Raw genomic sequence first — 13,671 nt, forward strand, 5'->3', positions numbered from 1 at the left:
CTCTGCGGGCTCCTCTCAGGGCGCTCCAGATGAGAGCGGCAGCTCCTCCGCCCCTCTCCCAGTCACTGTAGCATCCAGTGAGACTGCGGCGACTGGGGAGATGCCAGCTGTGGAACTGGCAGCTTCCTCCCAGGTGGGTCCAGCACTGACTCCACGGGCCAGAGGACGACCACCAAGTTCATCGAGGCCAACAGGACAGCAGAGTCAGCAGGCTGTCTCAGATGCCACTCCGAGCGATGGGGCAGCACCAAGATGTAGCACCCGGAAACAAAAACATAAAGTAGCTTAGGCACACCACTGGTTTTTCACTGGTACTTTTGTGTTGGCCCGAGATGAGGTCCCTATGATTTGTTTTGTTTGGTAACACTATTGTCTTTTTTTTGGAATAAATTGGTTTGCTTCACAGAATAAATTCAGATATGTCACCATGGCTGAAGGTGCCTCTTTTCTTCTGCATGTGTATGGTTTCCAAAACTGTAGTGAGTGCTTGGTTGGATATTCAGCTTTATTAACAAGGCCCTTAGCGACTGTTCCTAACCTGGCAGATTTTGCACTTAGGTGTCGAGTATCGAGCCTACAGCCCAGGCTTGTCCATCTGTGGTGTGCCAGCTGAAGGTTTGTTGGATTAAAGCCTCCCGGGTGTCCCTGTCTCTCTGTAGTATGCCTGGGTCAGCGTCTATCCCCTCAGCATTTCCCTGTGTATGCTCATCCTCGGACTCACTACTGGACTCATCATGTGCAGCTGCATCCACTGTCCCCCTCCCTTCCCAGCGCAAGATTGTGGAGTGTGCAGCATGCAACCACTATCACTGGGACACGATCTGGGGGGTACTGGAGTGCACCCGCTGAGCGGTCCAGGCATCGGAAGTGCATCTTGAGAAGACCGATGGTTCCCTCCGCCACAGCCCTTGTGGAGGTGTGGCTCCTATTGTACCGCTGCTCAGCTTCTCTTCTGGGATGGCGGAGAGGGGCCATGAGCCACCTTCTGAGGGGATAGCCCTTGTCACCCAGAAGCCATTCATCAAGTCAGGCTGGAGCACTGAAGAGCTCCGGCACCTGGGAGTGTCTGAGGATGTAGGCGTCGTGGGAGCTGCCTGGGTACCTTGCACAGGCTTCTAAAATCAGCATCTTGTGATCACACACTATCTGCACGTTCATGGAGTGGAAGCCCTTCCTGTTGATGAAGGCACTGGGCACACCTGCTGGCGCTTTTATGGCCTCATGTGTACAGTTTATTGCACCCTGGACGCGGGGGAAGCCAGCAATGGCTGCAAAGCCTCTAGCTCGCTGTGTCTGGCTTGCCTGATCCCAACGGTAGTGGATGAAAGTCAATGCACGCCTGAACAGAGCGTCTGTAACCTGCTTGACACAAGTGTGGACAGCTGATTGGGAGACATCGCAAAGATCACCCACCGACCCCTGGTAGGAATCAGAGGCATAGAAGTTGCGGGTAGCTATGACCTTCAGAGCCACTGGCATGGGGTGTCCACCCACACAGTTAGCAGAGATCTCAGGCCCAATCATCTGACAGGCATAGTTGACTGTCTCCCTTGAGATGCAGCCTCCTTCGGCACTGCACCTCAGACATATTGAGGTAGCTGCTTCGCTGCCTGTATACCCTGGCAGCAGGATAGTGGCATCTTCTGTGGCTCCATCTGCCTTGGACTACCTCTTGGCCCTGCGCCCCTTGTGCCTGTGCCTGTTCTCCCAAAGGTGGTTCCCCTGGAGGCTGAATGTGCACTCCTGGCCTCCTCCCACTTCTAGCCCTCCCTTCCTCCTCAGGGGAGCTGCCTCCAGTGGACAGTTCAGCTCCCATTCCCAGGCTTCCTGAAACCTGCAGGCCCAGAAAAGATTACTCACTGCAGAAAGCTGATCTGAAGGTTAAGAGTCCAGAAAAAGCAATTGGTATGCATTCTGAAGTACTGCAGATCACACAGGTAAGTTTGAACAACTTTCAGAAATAAATGCTTGAGAGAGCACACTCTCGACCCCAGTGAGCCCTCTTATCCCGCCCATGGATGAGGTTAATATAAATGTGTCCTACCCGCCTGCCCAATGTGCCCGTGCACCGAGCCGATGATCACACAGGCGCTGAAAAATCGGCATCGATTGGCACCTCAAGGGCCTTAACTGGCCCGTTAATTAATGGCGGGCATGCGTCGGATATCATCACGTGCCTGCCAGGTGAAATATCACAATGGCGTGTAGTGATGTCGGGACACTCGCCCGAGGTCACCGCGCGTCATTTTATGCTCCGAGGTGCAGGGCCTGCTCCTGCATGCCAAAGGGAAAATTCAGCCCATTAAGTACAAAGTACATCTTCTATTTCTCTCTCCAACGTGTACATTTATAACGCCACACAATCACTTTAATACATGAGATATCTCACTTATTTTTAGCCTCCTCTGGTGGGACAGCCCAGAACATAGAAGCATATTTGTAATGTAAAAGCAAAATACTGCAGATGTTGGAGATCTGAAATAAAAAACAAAAATGTTGGAAATACTCAGCATGTCAGGCAACATTTATGGAGAGAGTAAAATAGAGTTAATGTCTCAGGTTAATGACCTTTCATAAGAACTAGGAAAAATTAGAAATGTAATAGATTGTAAGCAAGCGAAAGGGGGAAGGGTGGGAAAAAGAACAGAAGGGTTGGTCTGTGAGAGGTTGGAAGATGAGACAGATTAAGTGACAAAAGCGTTGGTGGTGCCAGGCCAAAGTCAGTAGAGGTGGTGTGAATGGCAGAAGGATGAATAGCTGCTATTTGAAAGTGAAAACAGGAGAAAAATGAGTGTAAAGCTGAAATTTTTAAGGAGAAAGTTAACAAAATGGGGGTTGAAGTTAGGCTTGAAATTTTTGACATCTATGTTGAGTCAGGAAGGCTATAAAAGTGCCTAAATCAAAGAGGAGGTGCTGTCCCTTAATCTTATGTTGAGCTTCACTGGTACATTGCAGAGTCCGAGGATAAAGAGGTCAGTGTGAGACAAGGTGGAGAATTAAAACAACAGGTGACCAGGAAGTTCTGGATCACGCTTTTAAAAAATTATTTCATGGGATATGAGTACCATTGGCAAGGCCAGCATTTGTTGTTCATCCCGAGTTACCCATACCTAATTGCCAGGCAGTGGTGAGCTGCAGTCCATCCGGCATAGGTACACCCACAATGCCATTAGGGAGTTCCAGCATTTTGACCCAGCGATGTCGAGAAGGCGGTTTGGCATATTGCTGCAGTGCATCTTGTATATGGTATACATTGATGCCACTGTATGCCGGTGATGGAGGGAGTGAATATTTAAGGTGGTGAATGGGATGCTGATCAAGTAGGCTGCTTTGCCCTTGATGGTGTTGAGTTTCTTTGACTGTTGTTAGAGCTGCATTCATCCAGACAAGTGAAAAGTATTTCATCACATTCAAGGCCAAACACTCTCACATCATCTCTTGAATTCAGTTCTTTTGTCCATTTTTGGACCAAGGCTGTAATGGGGTCTGGATCCAAGTGTCCCTGGCTGAACCCAAACTGAGCATCCATGAGCAGGTTATTGCCTGGTAAGCACTGCTTTATAGCACTGGCAATGAAACCTTTCATCACTTTGCTGATGATCGAGAACAGGCTGATAGGTTGGTCATTGGCCGAATTGCATTTGTCCTGTTTTTTATGGACAGGACATACCTGGGCAGTTTTACACATTGTCAGGTAGATGTCAGTGTTGTAGCTGTACTGGAACAGGTTGGATAGGACTGCAATTAGTTCCGGCGCACAGCTTTTTGGTGTTACTGCCTGGTGTTGTCAGGGCCTATAGCCTTTACTGTGTCCAGTGCATTCAGTCATTTCTTGATATTATATAGAGTCAATCAAATTGGTTGAGGATTGGCATCATGGGATCGCTTAGTTCTGTCTATCGCATCCCGTTTCCACTGTTTAGCATGCCAGTAGTCCTGTGTTGCAGCTTCACTGAGTTCACACCTCATTTTTAGGTATGTCTGGTGCTGTTCCTGGTGTGGTCTCCTCTACTCCTCATAGCGGACTAAATGAAGGTATTTCACTAAATGACCACCCAATCTGCTTTTGGTATCCCCAGCGTAAAATAGACTGCACTGTGAGCTGCAAATACAGTATACTAAATTGAAAGAAGTAATATAAATTGCTGTTTCACCTAGGAGTGTTTCAGGCCTTGGATGATGAAGAGGTGAAAGGTTTTGCATCTCCTAACTTGCATGGAAAGGTTCAGTGGGAAGGGGAAGGACTGTTTGGGGTGATTGGGGAAGGGTCTGTGGAGACAGTAACACAGTTAACGTTTCAGGTCGATGACCTGAATAGTTAGAAATGTAATAGATCTTAGGTTTTAAAAAAGTGAAAGGGAAGGGTGGGAAAAAGATCAAAAGTGAAGGTCTATAATAGGTTGGAAGACAAAGATGATTAAATGACAAAAAAGTTTGTAGTGCAAGGCCAAATGGAGTGGTAATGGAAGAAGTAAAGAAAAAACAATTGTGTCTAAAGGAGGTGTGAATGAAGGCAATGGTCCCTTGGGAGGTGAAGCTGTGTTTAGTGGTGGCATCATGCTGGGGGTGGTGGAAATGGTGGAGGATGATCCATTTAATGTGAAGGCTGGGGGGGTGGAAGGCAAAGACAAGGGGAACCCAACATACTTCTGGGAGGGAGCAGAGCAGAAGAAGTGAGAACAGAAGTGTGTGAAATGTTATTGACATGGCCATGGGCCCAGTCAACCACAGTGGGAGGAATCCTCAGTTGAGGAAAAAAGATATATCAAAATTCTCAACTGGGAAATCCCCACATCCCACCAAACGTGGTTAACAGCACCCTCAACTGTATCCATCAGCCTATCATCCCTCCATTTCCGCCACCTCCAGCGTGATGCCACCACCAAACACATCTTCCCCTCCCTGCCCCTTTCAGCATTCCAAAGGGACTGTTCCCTCTGAGACACCCTGATCCACTCCTCAATCACCCACAACAACCCCTCCCCTTCTTATGGCACCTTTCCATGCAAGCACAGGAGATGCAACACCTGCTCTTTCACGTATTCTCTCATCATTGTCCAAGGCCCCAAACACTCCCTCTGGGTGAAACAGCAATTTACTTCTTTCAATTTAGTAGACTATATTTGCTGCTCACAATGCAGTCTGCTCTACTCTGGGGAGACCAAACGCAGTTTGATTAACCACTTTGCCAAATACCTTTGTTCAGTCCGCAAGTGTGACCTTATTTACCAGTTGCCTGTCATTTTAATTCTCCACCTTGCTCTCACACTGACCCCTCTGAATAGCCTTCTTGTCCACCCTAACAATTCTCTGAGTCTGTGAGACCTTGGCCTCCTGCAATGGTCCAATAAAGCTCAATGTAAGCCCGAGGAATAGCATCTCACCTTTTGATTAGACATTTCTCAGCCTTCTAGACTCAATGTTGAGTTCAACAATTTCGGACTGTAACCTCTACCCCCAATTTGTTAACTTTTTCTTTCCCAGATTTTGTTTTTACCCTAATTTTTTCTTGTTTTTGATTCTGGATAGCAACTGTTCATCCTTCCGCTATTCACACCTTCTCTAGACACATCTTTTGTTTTTTTTTTCCAATCCCTTTGACCCTACACCATAATTTTTTTGTCATTTAATCTCTCCTGTCTTCCTATCCCAGATGTTCCCTTTTGTCCTTCTTCCCACTCTCCTCCCTCTCACTTGCTTAGAACCTATTAAATTTCTAACTTTTCCAAGTTCTAATGAGAGATCATTGACCTGAAATGTGAACTCATTTCCTTTATAAGTGAAATAAACAATCATTTTTTATCCCCAATATTACTGTGGGATACTGAAGCAGGCTTGTGGGGACTGTGTATGTATATTTGTGTGTGTGTCTAGTTTAAGTAAACTGCAGACAGTCAAGGGATTAGGTATAAAACAGGCATTTGAAATGAAGATGGGTAATCTGGAATGAAGTCTCAGCAGATACAGTGTTAATGGAATTTTTTATTTTTAGATAAGTTGAGAGGTTATTTTATTTTCAAAGGGACATGACAAGAAGCTTACAATTAGCAAGATAAAGAAGGCAAAGTTATTAAGTTTATTTTTCCCGAATGTGCTGGCCATAATGACAACATGAAAGATTTTTATATTCTGGGAAAAGTAACTTTGAAAGAAAGGGTGAAACAATGGGATTTACAGATCAAAAGGGAGGAAATATATTTAAAGAAAGATGGAAAGCTGTATGGTGTGCAGCTGTGTGAGAAGTGTATTTAAGACCGAGATAGATAGGTTCTTGATTGGTAAGAGGATCAAAGATTACAGGGACAAGGTGGGAGAATGGGGTTGAGAAACTTATCAGCCATGATTGAATGGCGGAGCAGACTCGATGGGCCGAATGGCCTAATTTCTGCTCCTATGTCTTATGGTCTTATGTTGAAAGGTGCGCTGTGTGAAACAGACTTGTGGGAAAAGTCTCTCGCCACCTGGGGTAAGTTTGCTGTTCCAGTAACCAAGGTTATGATAAAAGCCTTTGGAGTTCCATTGTCTAGTGAGAGGGAGAAAGAAGCTGTGAAATCCCTCCCTTTCAGCAACAGTGGGTGCTTGTGATAATATTGCTGGATGTTTTATAGATTAAGAATCTATTTGGACTATTGCCTGAAAGGGGTATTTAGCTGGGAGTTTAGTTATGTAGAAGTCTTGTGGGAACTGTTGTAAAACTAAATGTAACTGTGTAACTGTAGTCTTGTGTGTGTAAGTTTTCTTTTCTTTTGTTAATTAATGTTTTAATTTAATCTTTAAAATTTCTAAAGATAGTGGGCTCATTACTTCTGACTTCAGTGCACAAACCTTCTCATAATAAATGCAAATTGCAAAATCGTTGTGGTAGCGTGGCCAAGTTTCCCTTTGAGATTTGGTCACCCTGGCAATTACCACCTGCCATATCATTACAGTCCACAGATATTGCCTGAGCTGCTGAGTATTTCCAGCATTTTCTGTTTTACAGTATATTTGTAAAACTAGAGCTGGAATTAGAGTGCAACATAGAAACACGTTTACACACAAAGGAAATTTTGGAAATCTGGAACTTGCTGCCCCAAAAGTCTGTGGATCCTGGCTCAACTGAATTTTCCCATGACTAAGATTGGTAAATGTTTGTTAGAAAAGGGTATTAAGGGATATGGAACAAAGTTGGGTAAATGGAGATGAGGTACATTCAGCAATGAGCTAATAGAATGGCAGAACAGGTTTGAGGAGCTGAAAATTCCATTCCTGTGTTAACCCAAAGGCACATTACAGATGGTCATAAGAAGTATGGACACTAACCAGGAAGGAACAGATTAGCAGGGGAGACTTACATTTTGGATCAAGAAATACATTTTCAGAAGGATTTTAAAGGAGGAAAGAGAGCTTTAAGGAGGAAATTCTAAACAGTATGGTTGAGGCAACAGAGAAGATATTTAGCTCAAGGAGTTTGCAACAAGGTCACAGAAAGAATTAAAAACAAGGCTGATGGTTTTAAATTTATATTGAGAAACAGGAGTCCATTCTTAGTATAAGGATGAGGTGAGGGGTGAGTTAGAATTAGTGCATGATAGGATATGTTTGGCAGAGATTTGTACAAGTTGGAGTTTATGGAAAGTGAAGGATGGGAGGGCAGTGAGGGAAGCTTTTGAGTCAAGTCTAGAAGTGATAAAGGCAAATTTGAAGTGTTACCTGTAAAGGGGTTGAAGACAGAATGAAGGTGGACAATGTCATGAAGGTGGATGTAAGTGGTCTTTGTGATGGATGAAAAATGGAATCTGAAAGATACCTGTGTGTTGAAGACAACAGTCCCAATTAAGCCTGAGACAGTGAGCAGAGAGGAGAATGGAATCAGTAACAAGGAGTGAAGATTGTGCCAGAGGTCAATGACAATGGTTTTGATCTTTCCAACAATGAGCTAGAGGAAGCTATGATTAATCATAAATGTTGGCCAAGCAGTCTGATAACACAGAAACAACAGTAAGAGTAGCACAGTTGATAGATCATCATCAGCGTACAGGTAAAAGTTGATACCTAGAGATGATTTATGAAGCAAATAAATGAGGAAGAGGACTGAGCCAAGAGGTGAGAGGGGTTGGGGTTCTTGAAATAAAGAACAAAATCAACAAGGATGAGGAGTTATTTGCTGCAAAGGGAAGAGAGAATGGAGAACAACTTCGGGGGGAAATCAGCTTCGAATTTGGAAGGGTAACATTGAAGTTTTTAAATGATGTTAATGAAAAGGTTGGATGGATATTTGTTGTAGGAACGCTTACCCCATCAAAGGGTTGCTCTTTCCTTTAATATGAGATGCGTTTTTGAATTATGCCCATATTAATAATGATTATGTTATGAGCCCAGAAGCATAGCAAATCTATATATTAAAGCAATATGCTATGAAGCAGGAAGTGGGAAATCATAATCTTCGGTAAAATGTTGAGCAGAGATTAGGCACTGGGAGAAATGGTAAAGAACAGAGAAAGGTGAGTCACTTAAATCAGTAATACTCTTGTATATTTATTAGCAGCTAGCTTCAAAAAGGGCAGAGGCCTGGAAGCAGGCTGCTCGTCCATACTCTTAGTTAAGGAGTAGAGTATGGTACTAAAATACCTAAATAAAGATGAAATAAATAAAACAGGCCGCTAAGACACCACAGCACTAATGGAATATATCAACTGAAGGCTTCTCACAAAAACACCACATGTGCTGCCCATTACAGAAGTCATTTAGAAAGTATGATGTCTGAAAGGTAAGGTCTAGTAATTTAATCAAAATATCTTACGTACATAGTCACCTTCCTCAGCATATTCCAATTTGTGTGTTACAAAGATGGCTGTTCTGTTTTCCTTCTTTAACATCCCCATGATCCCTTGGTGGAAGACATGACTTCCCACACGTGCATCCAGGGCTGATAAAGGATCATCCAGTATTACAACAGAGCATCTAAATTATGTAAAAGGTATAATAATTCAGTAAGTGTGCTTACAGGCAGTCAGTCATTTAAAGTTGCAAAGCTTTCAATGTAATTCAAAATTTCAAAGGAAAGGATCATAATACAACTTTGACCATTTTACCCTTGGAATGACGTACGTTGCTCAGAAAGTATGCTCAAATTCTCAAGGGAATTGGAACAATTTTGGCAAAATATTGATTGCAAATCATGGTTACATCTTTTATTATAGTGACGCCAAAGTAAAACATTAAAATAGTACTTACAGGGGACAGCTTTTTCCAAGATATTTCACAGGGGTAGGCAGTAGCATAATGGTATTGTCACTGGACTAGTATTCCAGAGACCCAGGTTAATGGTCTGCTGAAACCTGAATTCAATAAAAATCTGGATGACCACAAAACCATTGCCGATTGTCATAAAAACCCATCTGGTTCACTAAGGTCTAGTGAAGGAAATCTGCTGTCCTTACATGGTCTGGCCTACATGTGACTCCAGACCCACAGCAAAGTGGTTGATTCTTAAATGCCCTCTGAACAAGGGCAACAAGGGATGGGTAATAAATGCTGGTCTAGCCAGCAATGCCCACATCCCAGGAATAAATGAAAAAAAGGTTGGTGATCGGTTGGTTATTATTGTGGAAAATACTCATTAAGTTTTGCAATCCCTTGTATTAGCCAGTAAAATAAAATCTCTTATCAAACCTGGTAGATAAATTGGAGCTGAAAGTCTATCATGCCCATGAAGGACACACTTGCCTTGGAAGGATGGGAAATTGAATGAGGCAAAGCATAATGAGTCTTTCTATGCAATGTATTTTTATCTTTTTTAAAGCTTTGCAACATAACTATCACAAACTATTGACTGGGCTCTGCATTTTCAATCTTCACTTTTGCAAGTTGTTCTCTGACCCGTCCCCCTCTTTCTTTTCTTGAATTTTGCAAAGAGGTTTGTTCCCCCAGTTCTGATGGAGGCTTTAAACCCAAAACGTTACTTTGTCTTTTCATTACTGACCTGCTATGCATTTCCAGCATTTTGTGTTTTATGCCAGATTAACACTTTAGAGAAAACCACATTTCATATGGAATTGAATACTCAGAAAATGCAAACATTTCTTTTTCAAGTTTATGGAATCAGCTCAATTCTTTTTTATTTCCTGCATTATTCTATATTAACTGCTATATAAAGAGAATAGCAGTACTGTGAAACGGCACTGCATGCGTAAGGATGACCATTTTACAGAATTATACAGCACAGGAGGAGGCCATTTGGTCCACAGTGAGAGCTCTCTGGAAATTATCCAATTAGTCCATGCCTCTTTTCTTTATTCATAGCCTTGCAAATGTTTAATTTTCCATTATATATCCAATTTCTTTTTGAAAGTTATTTCCACCACCATTTCAGGGAGTCCAGATTATAACAACCGGCGACAAAAGAAAATCATCTCACCGCTGATATAAAAACAGAAAATGCTGGAAAAACTCAACATGCCTGACAGCATCTGTGGAGAGAGAAACAGAGTTAACGTTTCAGCTCTTAAGAAGAGTCATAAGGATTCGAAATGTTAAGTCTGTTTTTCTCTCCAGATTTCCAGCATCTGCAGTATTTTTGCTTTCATCTCACCTCTGGTTATTTTGCCAGTTATGTTAAATCTGTGTTCTCTGGTTACTGACCCATCTGCTAGCGAGAACAGTTTCCCCCATCCTGCTCTAACAAAATCCTTCAAAATTTCGAACACCTCTATTAAATCTCCATAACCTTCTCTGCTCTAAGGAGAATTTTTAACTCTTTGCATGAAGTGCTATGAGTTTTGTTTCAAAAGCACAACAAAAATGCAAGCATTATCATAACTTTTAATGGTTATAAGAATTGCTAAACGAGAAAACCAAGTTCGTCTTCTATCATCCTGACAGTCACATGATACAACAATAATAGCAATCAATCTTTATTACTCTGCAATGAACCAAATACAAGGCGAGGAAATCCCAGTGTTAGAAGCCTTTCAGAATCCTAGGTCCAAAGTCACGCATTCCTCCCAAGCATGCTACACTTGCCATAGATCATTCCATAAATTACTCATATATTTTATCCCAAAATATTATTTGAAATAAATTATCTAATTTGCATTTGAATGAATCAGCATCTTCTACTCTCTACACTGTCTCTCAAAGAAGCTTGTTCCATAGGTTTATTAAGTCAAAGCAAGTTAGGCACAAAACAATTTCTTCATTTTACAAGCAGCCCCCTTGTGAAAATGAAGAGAAAAACAACTTTTAATATATTTGAAATTTTATTTTATACTCAAGATGACGGCTAGCAAGCTTTAGGTAAATGCTATTTTCTGGAAATTTGTCTCAAGCTTAGAAGTATTTTTAAAACGCAAAAAATCTGCGATTCCAGCTACACATGACATCAATATGGATGGTTCACACAGTGACTGGCACAGAGAAAAAAAAAGTCTTGTGAGCAATTTAGTCCAAGCAAAAATCTCAAAATAAATAGGTTCTATTGTTAGCATTATTGACAGCTACTAACTTTCAAGGGGTCCTATTAAAAACGTGAATGACTTTTCACAACAATGGTAGAATACAGCTTTTTTATACAACTTGTGATGCTGTACTAATATAGATCCTCTTTGGATTTCAATTAGATTTCCCTAATCAAGAGTGGCATGCACTGGATGTGTTGCCCTGGAAATCGCAGGTCCAATATTTTTTTTATTTAAATGAGTGGATGGAAAATCAGGCACTGTGGGCCTACAATTTCCAAACAGGTGCTGTTCCTCAAGGGAAGCATACAATTGTGGAAATCATCCCTTATATCAAACATCAGATAAGTCTGTCAATTAATGTCTGTCATCACAATCAACAAACTGGAAAAATGTATCTATACCTTGAGTAAAGAGCCCGTGCAACACTAACACGCTGTTTCTGGCCACCACTCAGATTAATACCCTGGAAAGAAAATCAAAACTAATACTTTTAATAACACAATACAGGCCAGACTAAAACATAAGAGGCTAAATTTTGCTTGAAATATAATGGTTTCTAAATGATGCACACCATTATTAATGTGCTAATAAGCCAGCAATTTGAGGTGAAAGCAATATCAGATGAATTGCTAATCATTACAAGTTGCGAGCAGATCGGCTTCAAAGTGTGGAAGAACCAGGTCACCTTCTAATCACCACAGAAAGTGTTGGTGAAGAAATAAATGTTAAACCTATTAGAGGATGCCCTGATCACTCAGCAAATTTATTGGGCAGAATTTTCTGCCTTGCGGGCGGGCGGGCCCCGCCACCATGTTACGTGGGCACAATTAAGGCCCGTCCAGAGTGACGTCTGCCGGGAAGCTCTATGCACTTCCTGTGTGGGTGGGGGTGGGGGGGTTCTCCAAAAGCGGGAGTGCGCTCTTTCACGCATGCACACAAAAGAGCGCACATCACCCTGAGGCTAAGTGCTGCCTCAGGGAGATCGCTGACAGTTCTTAAAACATTAAAAATATTTTTTAAAAATCCTTAACATGTCCCCCTCATGTGACAATGTCACATGAGATGGGACATGTTCATAATTGACACAAAAACTTTATTAAACTTTTTAAATCCCTACATGAAACCTCATCCTGCCGTTGGATGAGGTTTCATGTTTTTTCTATTGCCTATCGGGGCTCCTGGCCTGCCCGCCAACCTTAAGGTTTAATTGTTTCAATGATCCTGTCAATGGCCTCAGTTGGCATTGACAGGTCGGCGGGCGCATTGCTGATTTTGCTGCGGGCCCGCCTTCCTGAAAATTTAAATGGGGCGGGATGACATCAGGGATTTCCCCAGATGTCATCTCGCGTCCTTTTACGCGTCAGCAAGCGGGCCCCACCCCCTGCTCGCTGACGGCAAAATTCAGCCCATTCAGTGTATAGTTTAGCCGTAAAGCTCAGGGTAGACCCAAGTTTGATTCTCAGTCTCTAAATTAGCTGATCTCACTGGGATAGCTATCTGGGGTTGGTGGGTGGAGGTGTGGTGGATGTACTAATGCCTCAGTGCCTCCAAGTTGGAGAGGGTAAAATTAGTTAGAAATTCTGCTCCTGATATGTATAAGGATTTTAGATGAGGAAAAGATCTGGCTTTGCCCGTTCTCTCCTCTCTCCTTCACAGCTGTCTAATAGCTTGCCAACACTCACTGTTCAGGCTTCTGGGACAGGAGACTAAAGGGTGACCAGTGGCCAAAAAGCCATTCATTAGTGGGAGGTCAGCACCTTGAAGACGGGATGGGTAAAAGTGAAAATTATCTCTCCATCATCATTTTGATTTTATTATCCTCTCAAAAACTTCTGTGAAACTTCAAATGAAAAGCTATATACTGTAATATGTAATTCTTCTGCAATCTGAAGTGAAACAAAAGCAAACATCACTGCAGTTAAAATTAAACAATAAATTGTCAGTTTAAAATCACATAGGCCCAGATCTTCCGGTCTCTGGATGGTCGTACCCTGGAAGAAGCGCTGGGGGATCCCTCGGAAGTGCCAATGCAAGGAGAATTGCCCGGGGAAGTTTCACGTCTATTAGGAAATTCCCCTGCATTAGGAACCCTCCGAAACATTGAGTTAAATTCAGAGACTTCAGATGGTTTTGTTACCAGAAAAGTTACCCAGAAAATGTTAGAAGGATTTAAAACCAGTTCTGACTCCTTGGTAACTATACTACTTACCCATCAAATAACCCCCAGACT

The 13,671-nt window shown here is 42.5% G+C and overlaps 1 protein-coding gene and 1 long non-coding RNA gene across 4 annotated transcripts in view; one reads left to right on the plus strand and one right to left on the minus strand.

Moving 5' to 3' along the window:
• The window catches only part of LOC144679694 (uncharacterized), a 352,834-nt gene that overhangs the window by 190,291 nt on the left and 148,872 nt on the right, over positions 1-13,671 (plus strand). The window lies entirely within an intron of this gene.
• LOC144679688 (ATP-binding cassette sub-family C member 9-like) overlaps positions 1-13,671 on the minus strand; it is a 311,571-nt gene that overhangs the window by 66,613 nt on the left and 231,287 nt on the right. For all 3 annotated transcript variants that reach the window (XM_078540318.1, XM_078540317.1, XM_078540319.1), the window contains 2 exons: positions 11,843-11,904; positions 8,787-8,943 (listed from right to left, as the gene is read on the minus strand). In XM_078540318.1, the coding sequence (XP_078396444.1) occupies positions 8,787-8,943; positions 11,843-11,904 (219 nt within the window). The remainder of the gene's footprint in view (positions 1-8,786; positions 8,944-11,842; positions 11,905-13,671) is intronic.

Source organism: Cetorhinus maximus, chromosome 4, assembly GCF_964194155.1.
Source record: "Cetorhinus maximus chromosome 4, sCetMax3.hap1.1, whole genome shotgun sequence".
Lineage (NCBI taxonomy): Eukaryota > Metazoa > Chordata > Chondrichthyes > Lamniformes > Cetorhinidae > Cetorhinus > Cetorhinus maximus.